We start from the raw sequence: 20,510 nt of genomic DNA on the forward strand, positions 1-20,510 counted from the left end.
CATTAAATTTCAGTAACCTTGGGTAATGTCCATAAGTATTGGGAATGATTGTGTCCTTGCTGAACATGTGAATTTTTGATTATGCACTAACCCTCTAATGAGATTGCTTTGAGTTTGGTGTGAAGGAAGTTTTCAAGGATCAAGAGAGGAGGATGATATAATATGATCAAGAATAGTGAAAAGTCTAAGCTTGGGGATGCCCACGTGGTTCATCCCTGCATATTTCGAGAAGACTCAAGCATCTAAGCTTGGGGATGCACAAGGCATCCCCTTCTTCATCGACAACTTATTAGGTCACCTCTAGTGAAACTATATTTTTATTCCGTCACATCTTATGTGCTTTACTTGGAGCGTCTGTGTGCTTTTATTTTTGTTTTGTTATTTTCATTATCTGAATAAATCGGATCCTAACATGCTTGTGTGGGAGAGAGACATGCTCCGCTTTTTCCTTACTGGTGTTCTTCGTTTTACTTTTAATGTTCATGGAAAAAGCTGAAAGCCGCAGCACTTATTGCTATTTGGTTGGAAACAGAAAATGCTTCATGTGGTAGTTGGTATATTGTCTTGAATAAATTGATGCTTGGCAATTGTTTTGAGCTCTCAAGTATATCATGTTTAAGCTTTTGCACCATGTAGTTTAAGCCTATTAGTGGAGAACTACCGCAGAGCTGGCTGAAATTTGGTTTGCATGATTGGTCTCTCTAAGGTCTAGATATTTTCTGGTAAAAGTGTTTGAGTAACAAGGAAGACAGTGTAGAGTCTTATAATGCTTGCAATATGTTCTTATGTAAGTTTTGCTATACAGGTTTATACTTGTGTTTGCTTCAAACAACGTTGCTAGCCAAAGCCTTGTACCGAGAGGGAATGCTTCTCGTGCATCCAAAACCTTGAGCCAAAACCTATGCCATTTGTGTCCAACATAACTACCTACTATGTGGTATTTTTCTGCCATTCCAAGTAAATACTTCATGTGCTACCTTTAAACAATTCAAAACTTTATTACTCCTTATTTGTGTCAATGTTTTATAGCTTATGAGGACGTATGTGGTGTTTTATCTTTCAATCTTGTTGGGTAGAATTTCACCAATGGACTAGTGGCATATACATCCGCTTATCCAATAATTTTGCAAAAAGAGCTGGCAACGGGGTGCCCAGCCCCAATTAATTAACTTTCATTAATAATTCTCTTCACATGTTTTGCCCTGATTTATCAGTAAGCAACTTAATTTTGCAATAGACACTCCTTCATGGTATGTGAAATGTTGGAAGACACCCGAGGATTCGGTTAGCCATGGCTTGTGAAAGCAAAAGGTTGGGGGAGTGTCATCTATAAATAAAACTAAAATACATGTGTAAACAAAAGAGAAGAGGGATGATCTACCTTGCTGGTAGAGATAACGTCCTTCATGGGAGCCGCCCTTTGAAAGTCTGTTTGACAAGAGGGTTAGAGTGCCCACTACCATTCGTTGACAACAATAAACACCTCTCAAAACTTTATTTTTATGCTCTCTATATGATTTCAAAACTTGAAAAGCTCTAGCACATGATTTAATCCCTGCTTCCCTCTGCGAAGGGCCTTTCTTTTACTTTATGTTGAGTCAGTTTACCTACTTCTTTCTATCTTAGAAGCAAACACTTGTGTCAACTTTGTGTGCATCATTTCTTATGTGCTTGCTTATTGCACTCATCATATTACTTTGTGTTGACAATTATCCATGAGATATACATGTTAAAAGTTGAAAGCAATTGCTGAAAGTTAAATCTTCCTTTGTGTTGCTTCAAAACCTTTTATTAAGAATCTATTTCTTTATGAGTTAACTCTTATGCAAGACTTTTTGATGCTTGTCTTGAAAGTACTATTCATGAAAAGTTTTTGCTATATGATTCAGTTGTTTAGTCATTATCTATTTGTTAGCAAACTATAGACCATTGCTTTGAGTCACTTCATTCATCTCATATGCTTTACAATAGTATTGATCAAGATTATGTTGGTAGCATGTCACTTCAGAAATTATTATTTTTATCGTTTACCTACTCGAGGGCGAGTAGGAACTAAGCTTGGGGATGCTTGATACGTCTCCAACGTATCTATAATTTCTGATGTTCCATGCTTATATTATACCAATTGCTACATGTTTTATATACACTTTATATCATTTTTATGCATTTTCCGGGACTAACCTATTAACAAGATGCCGAAGTGCCAGTTCCTGTTTTCTGCTGTTTTTGGTTCCAGAAAATTACTTCTACGAATATTCTCGGAATTGCGTGAAACAAAGGGCCACGTCCCTATTTTTCCAGAAGCTTCGCGGAGTCCGAAGGAGAGACGAAGGGGGGCCACGAGCTGGCCACCTCATAGGGTGGCGCGGCCCCACCTTCTGTCGCGCCGCCAGGTGGGGTGGGCCCCTCGGGACTCCACCGACGCTGCCCCTTCGCCTATATATTGCCCCAGATGCGAAAAACCTAAAGAAGACAGTCATATTCCACCAAGGGTTCCGCAGCGCCACCACCATCGACGACAAGTTTCAGGGGACAGAATCTCTATTCCGGCACGCCGCCGGGATGGGGAATTGCCCCCGGAGTCATCTCCATCGACACCACCGCCATCTTCATCGCCGCTGCTGACTCCCATGATGAGGAGGGAGTAGTTCCCTGTCAACACCCGGATTTTTAAGTCCAGATGCCTGTCATGTCATACATCGCAATCCCAGGAATATTGTTGTTGCGAGACATAACAGTTGAATATCATAAGTCATCATTCATTACATACCATAGTCGTCTTACAAATAGAGATCACATGATCCAATATTACATAAATAGTTGATCTATTGATCAACGGACACAAAGTTCATAGCGGAAGCGTAAATAGAAGGGACTCTCTAGTCCACAGGCCAACGTCTGACGTCAGAAGATTCCCTAGTTGTCGTAGACATCTTGGTTGCCATCATCTTGATAGTTCTGCTCCTCTTCATAGTCTGGCCATTTGAATAGCCGGGGACACAGCCGTGAGTACTTTAAAGTACTCGCAAACTAATACCAGGGTAAGTACTAACAGTTCTAGTAAGGGGGTGCTCAGCTCTAGTTTATTTTGCATAAAGCCATATTTAGTTCACAAGTATTTGAGAAAAGACTTATTCAAGTGCTAACTGACTCAAGTGGGAACATTAGGGTCATTCCCACAACTCAAGTTGTGATTCAAAAACAAGTCACCATTCACCCTTCATTTCACCAAGTATTTTCAAGAATCTGACACCGGAAACTATATGGCCTTTCCAACCGTCCGTAACCGTGGACACGGCTATTCGAATAGGTTTACACTCTGCAGAGGTTGCACACTTGTGCCACAACATTTGATTTCATCCGTCGGGATTACCCCGAATCATCGTAACACAGTACGCGGATCATCAACCATAACCTTTCACTTACAAACCCTAGTATGAGCACCTCTCCCCATGAGCTTGGCCTCCCAGTGAAGACCAATCGTCAACACAGGAACTGCACAGGGCTTGGCCGTACAATTCACCTCAATTCACATCATTTCTCAACAACGGAGGCAGCCTCGGCATAACCCCTATGATGTGTGTTCAGAGGGAACCCATACTAAGATGCATAAATTTCCAGTTAAGCCCTACCCATAATCAGGTATTGTGGGGGTACTCAAAATTGGAAAGGTATCGCATTCAAACCAATATCAGTTTTATCAAAAAAATCACCATCTTCTCCAAGTCATATTCACCTTCAAAATTCATTCAATGTAATGACTCATCATTCCAAGGTTTCAAAATCAGTTCAAGTCACATGTTCCCATCTAGAGTAGTCAAGTTTTAGTGTTTAGCACTAGCACTAATCATGAGGGGTGCTATCTTGCTTGGCTAGCTTGAGACTAACTTTGCTACTCTAGTGACCTTCTTGAACTTAGACTAAAGTTAACTATAAAAGTAACTCTTCAATAAAACAAGTAAAAACTTGTAGGGTAAATCTTGGGATAGGATTGTGGCAAGAAAGGTAAGACTAATGGTGCCTTGCCCCAAAGGGCTTTGCACTTTGCAAGAATATTAGCTTGCAACCATAGAGCTTGCAAAGGTGTTAGCTTGCCTTGGTTGTTGAGGTGGTCAAAGTTCTCTTCTTCTTCTGGGTAGAATCGTTCCTCTTCCTGGTATTCTCAGGTACTAGCGTCTATACATGAATACGAGTATACAATCACCAAACAATACTTAAGTAGCCTTAATTAGCCTGAATGGCTCACTCCAAATGATCTAGCATCATCACTTAGCATTGCTACCAAGAATTAATCTAGGGTTTTCTTACTTAGGGTTAGAGAAATAATTTCCTCTCATTACATATGTAAATGATAGTTTCCATTTAGTTCTTGAGGAATAATTTCCTCTCATTGAATCTTCTTAAGATTTAACTTCTCAAACAATCATACATGAAATCATATTGACCTAAGTCAACCATTCATCATCATCATTTGAGAAAATGATTTAAATGAGGTAGAATACCTCATACTATTTAACAATGCTTATTATGATTTAAAATCACCAAGTATTTCATGTGAGAGTATTTGACCAGGGGTTCAAACTTCATATGAAAGTACTTGGGGCAAGATTTAAATGAAGTGAAACACTTCATATGATTTGCATAATAGTTTTGGACAATATCACTTAATTAAACTAGCCTTATAGTCCTTTATTTCAATTAGGGCATGATCATCCAAAGTGACCACACCATATTTTTGCAGAAACAATTAGTGTAAGTGAAATGTGAGATATGAGAGTTGAAATCAACTCAATATCATTTTTGGTTGATTTTTAAGATTTATTTGAATGTGGAAAAGTCCCTGACTTGTTCTTTTTGTCACATTATTTCTAAAATAGATCTCACAATGAGACCAGTAACATTGTTTAGAACTTTTCAATAGCTTTGTAACAATATAAAGTTTGTTAAATTTGGCCAAGCCAAACAGATTCTATTGAATTTCAAAGTCAGGATCAGTATTTGAATTCACACTCAATTGATTTAACCGAATTTGAAAAATGGGCCTAGGCGGGAAAATTAACAGGCCGAGACGGGGAAGAGAGAGGTGGGCCGGCCCAGCTAGCGTTGCGGCCAACTGACAATGGGGCCCGCACGTCAGCGATTGAAACTTACCGAAACGGTATCGGTCACTGGGAGTCGTAGGATCAGAAGCTAATCGAACGGCCGTGCGTCGTCGTCGTCGTCGACACGAGGGAGGCGCGGGCACGGCGGAGGTAGGGGGTCGGTGGCGAGCTGGGACTCCGGCGAGGGGTTGGCGAGGTGCAGGTCGACGTTGTCTAGGACGAGGAGTTGACTGGTACCGGCGGCGTCGCTCGGGGAGGCGTAAATCGACGACGATTTCTGCCTCGGGTTCCGGCGATTGACGGAGCAATTGGAGCTATCTAGGGCCTAATCGAGGTGGAGCAGGGGTCGAGGAGGTCGAGGAGAAGGAGGCGAGCAGATTTGGTGTGGAGAAGGAGGCGCGGGGAGGGCTCTATTTATAGATGCTCGAGGTGCTGCGAGGGTGCCGTGGGGGTTGACAGCGGCGCGGCAACTCCGGCGAGCAATCGGGGTAGGCGACGGCAGGGCTGCGTAGGCGGTGGCAATGCGAGGCTAGCGCGCTTGCTAGCTAGGTGGGGGACGGCCTGGTGAGCGAGGGCGACGTCAATGTCTGGTGGCCAGGTTGCGGGAGATCGGCGAGGTGGTCGACGGCGACGGCGCTTGCGAGAGCACGGGGGCGTGTCTGGTGGTTTTGTGTCACGGCGGCGAAGCCCAGCAGGTGGAGAGGGGGGCCAGGGGTGGCGTCGAGCAGCGGGGTGACAGGTGCTCTGCGCGCGTCCATGGCGCGTGCACGACATCCTCGGCATGGGCCTGGGCGCGACGCGTTCCAGCCCTGTGAGCTTCTCCTCCGGCAATAGCGGGCACATGTGGGTGTAGGGGAGCGAGGTGGTGCTCCAGGACATGGTGGCCAGGGTTGAGGAGGCGAGGAGAGGAGTGGAGTGTGCCAAGTGTGACATGGCCGGCATGGCCATGTCCATGGCTAGGTGTGGCCTCCTCTTAGGGTTTCTATGCTTAGAGTAGGGAGAAAGGGGACAGGGGAACAAGTAGGGGTCAAGTGGTGGTCAAGGGTAGGTTAGAGCACTATTTAGAATAGTGTTTGAATTGATGCCTATTTGGAAATTTGCAAATTTTGCTAAATTTGGTTTGTGCACTATGGTTCCAAAATTTGAAAATGGTGCATTTGGATAAGTTGCAAATGACCAGAGACAAATACAAGTGGTGGTGGAATTTTAAAAATAAAAGAATTGCAAAAAAATTGCAATGTGTGAGATTGTTGCATTTGATAAAAAGTCCCAACTTTGCATGAGCATAGAATTTGATCCAAGATGAATTTGACATGGTGGTCTTTACCAAAGTTGTTCACCTTGATGTGCTCTTGGATGAGGTGCAAAGAATTGGGAAAGTTTAGTTTGAAAAACTTGAAATACAAGGGCTCAAAGTAGTGACGAGAATATAAATGGCAGATTTGACCATTACCATATGTGATCACAATTTGAGTTTGAATTTGATTTGATTTGTGTTTCTTTGATTCCAAAAGTTGTAATAAGTGTTTAGTAACATAATACAACTAATGGTGAAGGCCAAATTGGTCTAGGTCAAAGATTTGGAAAAATGGCATAACCCATATGTGAGGGTTTTGTGATTTTCTACTTTTTATTCTTTTCTTTTTCTTTGCTTCTCTTTGACAAGGGTGAGGTTTATTTGGTGTTATATTGAGTTGGGTAAAAGGTTCAAACCATTTTGGGGCAATGTGGGTGCCTAGGTCAAGATTTGATATTTTGGCTAAGTGCCACATATGCCTCTATGCATATGCTTTCTTGATTTTTGTTTTCTTTTTGGATTTCACCAAGATTTGAGTGGCAAGCCTTAATTCAGGTTTTTTGAGGTATTTCAAATCATCTACTCAAGGTAGACAAAGCAAAGTTGATCATTTGCAAAAAGTAGCCATAGGCTTGCATATGCCTTTTTCTTATTTAAGATCATTTCTTTTTATTTTGTTTTTCAAAGGTTGGTGATAAGAGGAAAGAGGTTTAGGGTTTAGTGGGGTTTACCAAGGTTCACCACCATTTATAAAAGTAAGAGAGGGTAGGGGTCAAGATTTACATATTAGGGATATATGCCCACATATGTCCTTTCTCTTTTATTTTGGGTTTCTCAAAATTGACCCACTTGGTTTTGAGAAGGTTAGGGTTTAGGGTTTTGGAAATGTGTTCAAAGTAATAAACAAACAATCATGGCAAAACACAAGTATTAGGTATGAGCACTATGCATAGCACCGAATGTAAGAAAAGTTTTTGTTGGTTCTCATTTTTGGGAAAAAGAAAATTCATTTTCTCTTTGTTTTAAAATTTGGGATGTTACAAACCCTTCCCCCTTAAACAAATATCGTCCCGAGATTTTAAGAAAAGTTAGGTTCCTAAGAGAGATTGAGCGATATGATTTAACAGGGAAACATATTTGGCATGGCCTAAGGTGCTTCTTGTGCTTCTGTTGCAGTCATGTTGTAAAGGCGGCCGTTGTTGTTGTTCTGGTTCCTTCTTGCGGCAAAGCGGCGCTGGTTCTGAGCAGGTGCAGCGGTGTTGGCGGAAATCTTGGCTAATCTTTTGGGGCACTCATTGGAGTAATGCCCAACCACTCCACACTCATAACAAGTGATGGTTGCCTTGTCCTTGGTGGCGATGGGGATGGCGTTGCTTCCAGTCCTAGGGCCAGTGTTGTTGTTGTTGTTGTTGTTCTCGTTGTTGTTGTTGTTGGGGTTGTTGTTGCTGGTGTGATTGTTGTTGTTGTTGCCTCCGGGCTTCGGGGGTCCTCCATGGTTATTGGCGTAGTTTGGGCGATAAGTCTGGGCAGTGGGCTTGTTGTATCTTGGAGTAAATCCTCCAGATGAGTTGTTGCGGTACTTCTGGGTATTGTTGGAACCATGCTGGTTCATCATTCGGCGTTTGCGATTCTCGTTGGCTTGGTGAAGCTTCCCTTCCATCTGGATGGCGGAGTCCACCAGGGTTTCTAGGTCAGCAAAGGGAATGTTGACCAGTACAGTCTGCATCTCGTCGTGGAGTCCGTTCAGAAATCTTTCCTTCCGCTTCTCTTTGGTGTCGGTTTCGTCTGGGGCGTACCTTGACAGAGTGAGGAATCTATCGCGGTATTCTACCACGAACATTCTGCCCTGCTTGAGTTCGCGGAACTCATCCCTCATCTTCTTGATCAGTCCTTGGGGCACATGGTATTTGCTAAACTTCAGCTTGAAGTCTTCCCAGGTCATCATCTGTCCCGCATTCATGGCGCGGGCGCTTGTCCACCAGGCTCGTGCAGGTCCTGACAAGTAGTGGGTGGCAGACAGTACTTTCTCTGTGGCTTCAACTCCCGCAACTTCGAGGTTGTTCTCCCTTGTCTGGAGCCAGTCATCGGCATCGAGAGGCTCTTCGGTCTTGCTGAAAATAGGTGGGTTGGTGTTTTGAAAGTTCTTCAGTTTTGACCCAGGGTGGTCGTGGTTTCCATGGCCGTTGTTGTTCTGAGCGATCTGCTGCAGTGCAGCGATGTTGGCTTGGCGTTCAGCTCTCTCGGCTTCTCTGTCGGCCATCATCATCTCTAGCATCTGCATCATGGCATCTTGGTTGGCGCTGCGGGTTGGTGGGGCCATCTGAAGATCGGAGTAGATGATAAGATAAGAGGGAAATTTCTAAGGTTTGTTTGATTCAAAGTTCAAAAAAAAGTTCAAAACTTGAAAACTTGAGTAGTGTTGAGGGGGGTAAAAACCAGCAACACTTTTTCATTCATACCGAACATCACACATTACAATTCTAACACACCGTTGGTTTGAAGAACCGTTCATTCGCTCTACGATACAATGGGGTCCTGATACAACTCACACCTACTCGAGTGCTGGAGTGATACTACTCTTCAGGGTGGATCCTTTGTCCTCACAGGTAATGTGCTTGGCGAGAGGCGAGGGCGTTGTCCAACTCCTTGCGGGTCTTGTACAGCATGAAGTCGAGGTGTGCTACATAGTGGTTCATCTCCGTGTGCGGGGCATGGTCATCGGTCTTCCCATGGGGTCATGTCTTGGGTAGTAGATGAAGCGAGTGTTCTTGATCTTGTTCTCATTTTGTCCACACAGACGGGCAATTGCTTCTTGCATAGCTCTGACTAGTCCTTCCTTCCAAGTGTTTCCCGTTACCGAAAACCATATGTTTTCCCATACCGGGGCTCCAAGCTTTCTTCGTAGATCTGCAGAAACTTCCCACCGAGGTGGTTCTCCGGAGTGATTGTTGAGGGGTGTTCCGAAGAACTCGGGATACGAGCGTCCTAGATATTCCACTAGTTGCTTCAAATCCTTTTCGAACATCAGGTCTCCTCCGTGACCAAGCTGATAGAACTCCCATTTGTACTCCATCTATGAACAATGAGGATGAGTAAGTTAAAGAAGTGGTCAAGTGTGTAAATTTTTATGTAGTTCTCAAAGGAAAAAGTAGAGCATGAAATTCTCATTTTGAAAAAGATCTCAAGGATAAGAGTGAGAATAAGTTTTCATAAATATTCACTTCATTTGTTTTGAAACTAAGTTTTGCAGACGTCCATTCTAACTAGGGTCTCCTAAGGTCAAACAATGGCTCTGATACCAACTTGTCAACACCCGGATTTTTAAGTCCAGATGCCTGTCATGTCATACATCGCAATCCCAGGAATATTGTTGTTGCGAGACATAACAGTTGAATATCATAAGTCATCATTCATTACATACCATATTCGTCTTACAAATAGAGATCGCATGATCCAATATTACATAAATATTTGATCTATTGATCAACGGACACAAAGTTCATAGCGGAAGCGTAAATAGAAGGGACTCTCTAGTCCACAGGCCAACGTCTGACGTCAGAAGATTCCCTAGTTGTCGTAGACATCTTGGTTGCCGTCATCTTGATAGTTATGCTCCTCTTCATAGTCTGGCCATTTGAATAGCAAGGGACACAGCCGTGAGTACTTTAAAGTACTCGCAAACTAATACCAGGGTAAGTACTAACAGTTCTAGTAAGGGGGTGCTCAGCTCTAGTTTATTTTGCATAAAGCCAATTTTAGTTCACAAGTATTTGAGAAAAGACTTATTCAAGTGCTAACTGACTCAAGTGGGAACATTAGGGTCATTCCCACAACTCAAGTTGTGATTCAAAAACAAGTCACCATTCACCCTTCATTTCACCAAGTATTTTCAAGAATCTGACACCGGAAACTGTATGGCCTTTCCAACCGTCCGTAACCGTGGACACGGCTATTCGAATAGGTTTACACTCTGCAGAGGTTGCACACTTGTGCCACAACATTTGATTTCATCCGTCGGGATTACCCCGAATCATCGTAACACAGTACGCGGATCATCAACCATAACCTTTCACTTACAAACCCTAGTATGAGCACCTCTCCCCATGAGCTTGGCCTCCCAGTGAAGACCAACTGTCAACCTGGGAACTGCACAGGGCTTGGCCGTACAATTCACCTCAATTCACATCATTTCTCAACAACGGAGGCAGCCTCGGCATAACCCCTATGATGTGTGTTCAGAGGGAACCCATACTAAGATGCATAAATTTCCAGTTAAGCCCTACCCATAATCAGGTATTGTGGGGGTACTCAAAATTGGAAAGGTATCGCATTCAAACCAATATCAGTTTTATCAAAAAAATCACCATCTTCTCCAAGTCATATTCACCTTCAAAATTCATTCAATGGAATGACTCATCATTCCAAGGTTTCAAAATCAGTTCAAGTCACATGTTTCCATCTAGAGTAGTCAAGTTTTAGTGTTTAGCACTAGCACTAATCATGAGGGGTGCTATCTTGCTTGGCTAGCTTGAGACTAACTTTGCTACTCTAGTGACCTTCTTGAACTTAGACTAAAGTTAACTATAAAATTAACTCTTCAATAAAACAAGTAAAAACTTGTAGGGTAAAAACTTGGGATAGGATTGTGGCAAGAAAGGTAAGACTAATGGTGCCTTGCCCCAAAGGGCTTTGCACTTTGCAAGAATATTAGCTTGCAACCATAGAGCTTGCAAAGGTGTTAGCTTGCCTTGGTTGTTGAGGTGGTCAAAGTTCTCTTCTTCTTCTGGGTAGAATCCTTCCTCTTCCTGGTATTCTCCGGTACTAGCGTCTATACACGAATACGAGGATACAATCACCAAACAATACTTAAGTAGCCTTAATTAGCCTGAATGGCTCACTCCAAATGATCTAGCATCATCACTTAGCATTGCTACCAAGAATTAATCTAGGGTTTTCTTACTTAGGGTTAGAGAAATGATTTCCTCTCATTACATATGTAAATGATAGTTTCCATTTAGTTCTTGAGGAATAATTTCCTCTCGTTGAATCTTCTTAAGATTTAACTTCTCAAACAATCATACATGAAATCATGTTGACCTAAGTCAACCATTCATCATCATCATTTGAGAAAATGATTTAAATGAGGTAGAATACCTCATACTATTTAACAATGCTTATTATGATTAAAAATCACCAAGTATTTCATGTGAGAGTATTTGACCAGGGGTTCAAACTGAAGGAGATATGCCCAAGAGGCAATAATAAAAGTGGTTATTATATATCTTTATGTTTATGATAAATGTTTATATATCATGCTATAATTGTATTAACCGAAACATTAGTACATGTGTGATATGTAGACAACAAAGAGTCCCTAGTATGCCTCTTAACTAGCTTGTTGATTAATGGATGATTAGTTTCATAATCATGAACATTGGATGTTATTAATAACAAGGTTATATCATTATATGAATGATGTAATGGACACACCCAATTAAGCATAGCATAAGATCACGTCATTGAGTTATTTGCTATAAGCTTTCGATACATAGTTACCTAGTCCTTATGACCATGAGATCATGTAAATCACTTATACCGGAAAGGTACTTTGATTACACCAAATGCCACTGCGTAAATGGGTGGTTATAAAGGTGGGATTAAGTATCCGGAAAGTATGAGTTGAGGCATATGGATCAACAGTGGGATTTGTCCATCCCGATGACGGATAGATATACTCTGGGCCCTCTCGGTGAAATATCGTCTAATTTCTTGCAAGCATATGAATAAGTTCATAAGAGACCACATACCATGGTACGAGTAAAGAGTACTTGTCAGGAGACGAGGTTGAACAAGGTATAGAGTGATACCGATGATCAAACCTCGGACAAGTAAAATATCGCGTGACAAAGGGAATTGGTATCGTATGTGAATGGTTCATTCGATCACTGAAGTCATCGTTGAATATGTGGGAGCCATTATGGATCTCCAGATCCCGCTATTGGTTATTGGTCGGAGTGAGTACTCAACCATGTCCGCATAGTTCGCGAACCGTAGGGTGACACACTTAAGGTTTGATGTTGAAATGGTAGAACTTGAATATGGAATGGAGTTCGAATATTTGTTCGGAGTCCCGGATGAGATCCCGGACATCACGAGGAGTTCCGGAATGGTCCGGAGAATAAGATTCATATATAGGAAGTCATATTCCAAGTTTGGAAATGATCCGGTGCATTTATGGCAGGTTCTAGAAGGTTCTAGAAAAGTCCGGAAGAAATCACCATGGAAAGTAGAGTCCCGGAGGGACTCCACCTTGCATGGCCAGCCAACCCTAAAGGGGAGGAGTCCAAGGTGGACTCCCCAAGGGTGGCCGGCCAACCCCCCTCATGGAAGGGGGGAATCCCACCCCAAGTGGGATTCCCACCTTGGGTAGGTTTCCCTACACATGGAAGGTTTTTGGTTCGGGTCTTATTCGAAGACTTGTAGTCCAACACTTGTGGCTTCCACCTATATAATGAGGGGCATAGGAGAGGGGGCTGACTACCACAAGCCCATAGCTTGGCCGCACCCATAGGTGGCCGGCCACCCCCTCTCCCAAACCCTAGCCGCCCCCTCTCTCCTCCTCTTCTTCCGCACGCTTAGCGAAGCTCCGCCGGAGATATCCACTGCCAACGCCACCACGTCGTCGTGCTGCCAGATTCAAGGAGGAGATACTACTTCCGCTGACCGCTGGAACGGGGAGAAGGACGTCGTCTTCATCAACACCGAACGTGTGACCGAGTACGGAGGTGCTGCCCGATTGTGGCACCGTGATCAAGATCTTCTACGCGCTTTTGCAAGCGGCAAGTGATCGTCTACCGCGGAAATAAGAGCCTACTCTTATAGGCTTTGGAAATCTTCAAGGGTTAGTCTTGATCATCCCCTCGTTGCTCCCGTCTTCTAGATTGCATCTTGGCTTGGATTGCGTTCTCGCGGTAGGAAATTTTTTGTTTTCTATGCAACGAATCCCTACAGTGGTATCAGAGCCGTGTCTATGCATAGATGGTTGCATGAGTAGAACACAATGGTTTTGTGGGCGTTGATGCTCTTGTTATATTTAGTTTAAGTACTTTGCATCTTTGTGGCATAGTGGGATGAAGCGGCTCGGACTAACTTTACATGACCGCGTTCATGAGACTTGTTCCTCGTTCGACATGCAACTTGTATTGCATAAGAGGCTTTGCGGGTGTCTGTCTCTCCTACTATAGTGAAGATTCAATTTACTCTTCTATTGACAACACTAGTATCACCGTTGTGGTTCATGTTCGTAGGTAGATTAGATCTTACTCGAAAACCCTAAACCACGTAAAATATGCAAACCAAATTAGAGACGTCTAACTTGTTTTTGCAGGGTTTGGTGATGTGATATGGCCATAATGTGATGATGAATATGTATGAGATGATCATTATTGTATTGTGGCAACCGGCAGGAGCCTTATGGTTGTCTTTAAATTTCATGTTGAGTAGTATTTCAAAGTAGTTGTAATAGTTGCTACATGAGGTGAACAACCATGAAGACGGCGCCATGAACCTTGACGCTACGCCGACGATGATGGAGATCATGCCCGTTGATGATGGAGATCATGTCCGTGCTTTGGAGATGAAGATCAAAGGCGCAAAGACAAAAGGGCCATATCATATCACATATGAATTGCATGTGATGTTAATCCTTTATGCATCTTATTTTGCTTAGAACGCGACGGTAGCATTATAAGATGATCCCTCACTTTAATATCAAGATAATAAAGTGTTCTCCCCTCGTGTGCATCGTTGATATAGTTTGACGTTTTGAAGCATCTCGTGATGATCGGATGTGATAAACTCAACATACAACGGGTGTAAGCCATGTTGCACACGCGGAATACTTGGGTTTGCTTGACGAGCCTAGCATGTACAGACATGGCCTCGGGACAACGGAAACCGAAAGGTTGAACACGAGTCATATGGATGATATGATCAACATGTTGATGTTCACCATTGAAGATACATCATCTCACGTGATGATCGGTTTTGGTGTAGTGGATTTGGATCGTGTACCACTTAACAACTATGAGGGATGTTGTATTAAGTGGGAGTTCATTAGTAATTAGATTAAAACATGAACTAATTATCATAAACATAGTCTGAGTAGTATTTTGAATTAATTTGTAGAGTTGGCATCCATTTACTACTATGCGTTAGTCTTGTAATTGAGATAGAAATACTGTTAAATCTGACAAATAACTTTACGGACTAGTGTCGTATTGTTAATGAATCAAGAAATGATTAAGTTCTATTGCAAAATTTTAGTAAACCTCACATTGTTGATTCAAAGAGCTATGGTTTCAATTAGTACCTAAAGTTATCTTGTCTCCGTGAAACTTGAAGTTCAAATCTGTTTGAAAAGTAAGGAGCTGAAAATTTAGTTTTCAGAAATAATCAAGGTATGAGATATATGTGATATCTAAGACCTTATTGCAAGATGATAGAATATAATTTGGTGAGACTACATAAACTCATAAGTTTTATGGGAATGTACGAAGTTTGAAGACGCAAGGCGTCCCAATCCTCCAACCATTGGGGCACTAACGATATTCGCATATCTATGAAGTAATAATCCTTAGTATGCACCGTTGGTAAGACTCGTCGTTTCGAAGCATCACGTGACGATCGGGTGTGATAGATTCTACGTGTGCATACAACTGATGCAAGTTAGATTTGCACATGCAAATACTAAGGTTAAAACTTTACGAGCCTAGCATGTACAGACATGGTCTCGAAAAGTCGTCATGATATGATGGATAAAATTATGAGTGAAATTGTTCATCATATTACAAAGTTACTAATAGTGAAATCTGAAACACTTGTCATATGATGATCAACTTCAAAGTAAGAACCTCAAGGTTATTGGTATTTGACCAACAAACCTAGAAGTTATTGATGTTGAAGTGTTTTTCTGAATAATGAGGAAAGCTAAAAGAGAAACTGCAAAAGATATTTTGGCAGAAAGAAAAGAAAAGACTAGAAAGTCTAGCTCAGGTGTATATAAATGATATACATGTTATGGTTGTATTCCTAGTTAAGTCACACTATGAAATTCTTGGGTATTAGTACTATATTGGTTGGTATGAAGTGTCATACAAAACAACGCAATACAAGAATACAATGGCCTAAGTGACTGACAAGGAATATGATAAGGATGCACGTCTGGAACAAAATAAAATGTTATTATGTTCGTCGTTAGCATTTTATCTAGCCCTTAGAATTTATAATAAAGAACTTAATAATTGTTATTTTGCTCTGGTCAAATGAAAACAATGAGTTGTTCAAATTATGACATTACTCCATGTACGATGGATGAGTTATTATAAATCTTAATGGTGAAACACACATACATAACACTGACGCTAAAATGCCATAAGGCAAATGATTTGAATTTCACTTATTTGTGGAACCGCCATTTAGGTCATGTTAGAAAGGAACGCATGAAGGAACTCCATGCAAATGGATTTTTGGAGTCATTTGATTTTTGAATCATTTGGCGCTTGCAAATCTTTTCTAAAAAGTAATGACTTAAATACCATTCATAGGCCAAGAGTTGAACGGGCAACTAACTTAGTGAAAACATACATGATGATGTATGTGGTTCACTGGACATAGTTGTGTGCGGGAGATTCTTCTACTTCATGAAAACTTCAAACAATGAATTGAATATATATATGTGGATATATTCGATAAGGAAGAAATTTGAAACATTTGAATAGATTCAAATAAATTCAGGATGAAGTGGAAATCATCGTAATAGAAAAGTCAAATATCTATGATTGGATCATGGTGGAAATATTTGAATTACGAGTTTTAGCGAACATCTAAAGAGAGTTATGAAGTTGTTCTACAACTCACGTTTCTTGGAGTATCATAGTGATGATGAAGTATCCAAAAGACGTATCCAAACCTTGTTGGATTAATGATGAGATAAAATATTGATGCCATTATATTTTTGTAGATTATGCTTTAGAGACTACCGCTTTTACACTAAATAAGAGCATCATCATGATCCGTAGAAATGACACCATACGAGTTATGGCATGTGTATAAACCCTAATAGTCCTTTCTTTAAATTTTGGTTTAAAAAGTTTACAACCGAAATCGGATAAATGTCTTTGTTGGATATCCCAAAGAATTGATTGGGAATTCTTTCCACTATGAAGTAAAAGACAAAAGTGTTTGTTAATGTTACTTGCTTATTTCCAAGAAATTGTTTTCTAGCGAAGTATTTGAGTGGGAGGACAATAGAACTTGATAAGGTTTATGAACCTGAGCATAATGATCAGAGTAGCGCAGCATCGGAAATTGGTTCCGGAAGCGGCTACAACGATCATGGCTCCCATGACTACAAAGTGTTTTAGCCATGAAGATCGAAGTACATATTGAACCTTGTAGGTATGGTTTACTTTGTGATCAAATAAATGATTTGTGGACAAAGGATTGATTTTGAACAATGATAAACCAACTACAAACAAAGAAGTTATGATGGGCCCTGACTCCGTTAAAATGGCTATATGCCATGAAATCCAAGATAGATAAATACTTTTTGAAAGTAAATGGATCTATAAAATTGATGGACTTGGATGGAATATCCTTAAAGAAGCTCGACTTGTCGAAAAATTGTTTACGACAAAGTTCAAAGAGTTGACTACGATAAGATTAGATCTTCCGTAGCAATGCTTATAGTCTATGTGGATTATTCTAGTAATCACTACATATTTCTTTTATGAGATATGCTAGTAGGATGGCAAAATACATTACTTTTTTTGAAACCTTATACTGTAGGGCAAAAAAGCCCCACAGCTCCCCACCTTTATTATAAAAACAAAGAAGTACAACCAAAACAATAAAACTATAAAACTAAAAACAACAAAAAACAAAGGACTCAACATCAAGCAAGGAGCTTAATGGAGAGAAGCTATCCAAGCTAAAAGTTTCTTCTTTCTTTCTGGCTTAAATCTATGTGCAAGCAGAGAGATGTCATGAACAAAGTTGTTCTTCCAGATTGCAAATCTTGGGAGTACTTGATCAAACACTTTTGCATTCCGACTCTTCCAAATATGCCAGCAAGCCAGTGCTGTCACTTCAGTGAAGAAAACATGCCTGAAGCTTCTTCTTGCAATCTCCGCAGACTGAACCAAACTGCAACCTGTACCCCATTTGATTTGCAAATAATTCCATATACGACTGCTAAAATTACAGTTAAAAAAGAGATGATCTCTGTCCTCTCTAACCCCAGTTGAACAAAGTACACAATCATAATTATCTGTGACATGCCAATGCCTGCGTTGCAACATGTCCTTGGTGTTCAATCTATCACTTAACAGCAACCAAGCAAACACTTTGATTTTCATTGTGCATCTACTCTTCCAAATCCAGAGATACTGTGACTGCACCTGAATATGGTCAAACAGAGAAAGATAATATTTATGTGGTTTATAGTCCCCATAGGTACATTTCCATTCATCGCTCCCTTCCTGCAACAAATCCATCTCCCCCATCCAGCCTTGTAGGATCAAAAAATCATCATAAGCCTGGCTGGATAGAGGCAGGTGAAACTCTTCAGTTCGATCCAGTAAGAAAACCATATCCCTGACCGAAATCTTTGCATCCTTAACAAAAGAGAATAGTCTAGGAAACCTCTGCTGTAAAGGAATTCTTGAATTACCAACGTCCCATTCATCAGCCCAAAAAAGAACTGTCTCTCCACTCCGAACATCAGGCTTGGCAACAGCACGAAAATCATCCATTAATTTGGCAACATCTCTCCACCAATAAGACCCACATAACTTGGCTGCATGTGGCACATCCAAAGAATAATAGCTGTCCCAAATCAATTTAACCCAAGGAATGTCCATCCTTTTGTTATAGAACTTATGCAAAAACTTGATCAACAAAGCATCATTCTTTTTCTGAAAATCAATAATACCCAATCCCCCTTTCATTCTTGGTTTGCATATCATGTCCCAAGCTGCCAAAGACTGTTTTGGTGTTTCATGGTTGTCTCTCCAAAAACATTGTCTAATAATTCTATTCAACTGCTTTATAATACCAGGTGGTATATGTATAGTGCATAACATATGTAATGGAATAGAGGAAAAAGCTGAGACCACCAACTGCAGTCTAGCTCCTTGTGACAGAAAACAGGATGTAGCAGTAAGCCTTCTCTCAAGTCTGTGCACAATTGGGGATAATTCTTGTATAGATGGCTTAGTGGTACCCACAGCCAACCCAAGATATGTGAAAGGCAAAGTACCAACTTGACAGCCAAACCCCTGAGCAAGTTGCTGCAGCACACTATCCTCCACATTGATTGCCATCATAGAGGATTTGTGATAATTTATATGTAAACCAGTGGATTCAGAGTACTTTTTCAGTAAATCTTTCAAAGCCAGTACTTGTGCCAAATCTGCTTGCATGATCAAAAGAGTGTCATCTGCATATTGAATAATTGGGAAATCTGGATCATTAGTAATAATTGGCAGTTTTATCTCCCCAGCAGCAAGCAAGGCATTCACTGCAGATTGCAATAGATCTCCTCCCAGGACATATAAAAGAGGGGACAATGGATCCCCCTGCCTCACTCCCCTCTTGCAATAGAACTGCTTTCCTGGAACCCCATTTAAGAGAACTGAGGAAACACCAGATGACAAGAAATCTCTAACCCATCTAATCCATGGCTCACCAAAGCCTTTTTGCCTCATAATCATGAACAAAGCTTCATGTTCCAAGGAATCAAATGCCTTCTCAAAATCTAGCTTCAATATAATAATGGGATTCCTAGAGACATGACACTGATATAAATACTCCAAAGTCCAAGCCAAGCAATCCTGTATTGTCCTTGATCTGATGAAACCATACTGGTTTTTATGAATGCATCTCATAATATGATCCTGAAACCTATTTGCAGCCATTTTTGTCAAAAATTTCAGACAGACATTTGTCAAAGATATGGGCCTATAATCATTGACTGTTTCAGGGGAATTGTTCTTTGGCACCAAAGTGATATAAGAGGAATTGAGACACTCAAGAGAAATTTTCCCATCATGAAACTCTCTGGCTAATTTATAAAAATCTTCTGCAATAATATGCCAACATCTCTTGAGGAATAAACCATTGAAACCATCAGGCCCAGGGGCTTTATCAGCAGGCATATATTTGATAACTTTATCCATTTCTTCCTTCTCAAAAGGATTAGTCAGAACCTCAAGCCCCTCCACAGGAGTAAGCAAAGCAGCAATGTCCAAAGTCATATTAATTCCTCTAGACACACCCATTCTCTCCCTGTACTTATTATAGATCATACCAGCCATATGGTCATGATCAGAGACTACCTCCCCAGATTCAGATTTTAGTCCAGCAATTGCATTTCTTCTATATCTCTGAGTGGCCATAGCATGGAAAATTTTTGTGTTTTCCTCTCCCACCTTTATCCATCTGATGGAACATCTATCTTTCCAATACTTGTACTGTGCAGACAACAATTTCTCCAAGTGTAGCTTAACCAATTTCCTAAAATTAAATTCAGGTATGGTTAGGGGCCTCTGTTCTTCAATATTATCTAGCAAAAGAATCACCTTATTACAATTCTCAATCAGAGTTTTAATTGTGGATAAACTAGTCTGCCACTTCTTCAGATCATATCTCAAGTTCTTGAACTTATGAGCAAGTATAGCAGCAGCATTTGTTTTATGTGATGGTCTCTCCCAGGAATCTTGGACACATTTCAGGAATGTAGGATTATCCACCCAATAGCTCTCAAATCTGAATAACTTTGCCTTTGGAATTACAATATCAATAGTAACCATACATGGGACATGATCAGAGGCAGATTTGGCCATGGGAAGCACTAGAGTATTGGGGAATTTGGTAGTCCATTCAGATGTGGTAAAGAACCAATCAAGTTGTTCAAGCAATGGTTGCTGTTGCATGTTTGACCAAGTGTATAATCTTCCTTTCAAGGGGAGTTCCACCAACCCCAGATGTCCAATAATATCATTAAAAATGAACATATCATTTACATCCCCTCCTGGCTTGTTCCTATTTTC

The 20,510-nt window shown here is 41.0% G+C and overlaps 1 protein-coding gene across 1 annotated transcript; it reads right to left on the bottom strand.

The window, feature by feature from the left end:
* Positions 1–17,823: 17,823 nt before the first annotated feature.
* LOC139838088 (uncharacterized) lies at positions 17,824–20,303 on the bottom strand. Its single transcript, XM_071827440.1, has 3 exons — positions 19,577–20,303; positions 18,131–18,256; positions 17,824–17,858 (listed from the first exon to the last, which is right to left on the bottom strand). The coding sequence occupies exons 1-3, from the start codon at positions 20,301–20,303 to the stop codon at positions 17,824–17,826; spliced, it is 888 nt and encodes a 295-aa protein (XP_071683541.1).
* Positions 20,304–20,510: the final 207 nt, after the last annotated feature.

The sequence above is a fragment of the Lolium perenne genome, chromosome 3 (genome assembly GCF_019359855.2).
Source record: "Lolium perenne isolate Kyuss_39 chromosome 3, Kyuss_2.0, whole genome shotgun sequence".
NCBI classification, from domain to species: Eukaryota; Viridiplantae; Streptophyta; class Magnoliopsida; order Poales; family Poaceae; genus Lolium; species Lolium perenne.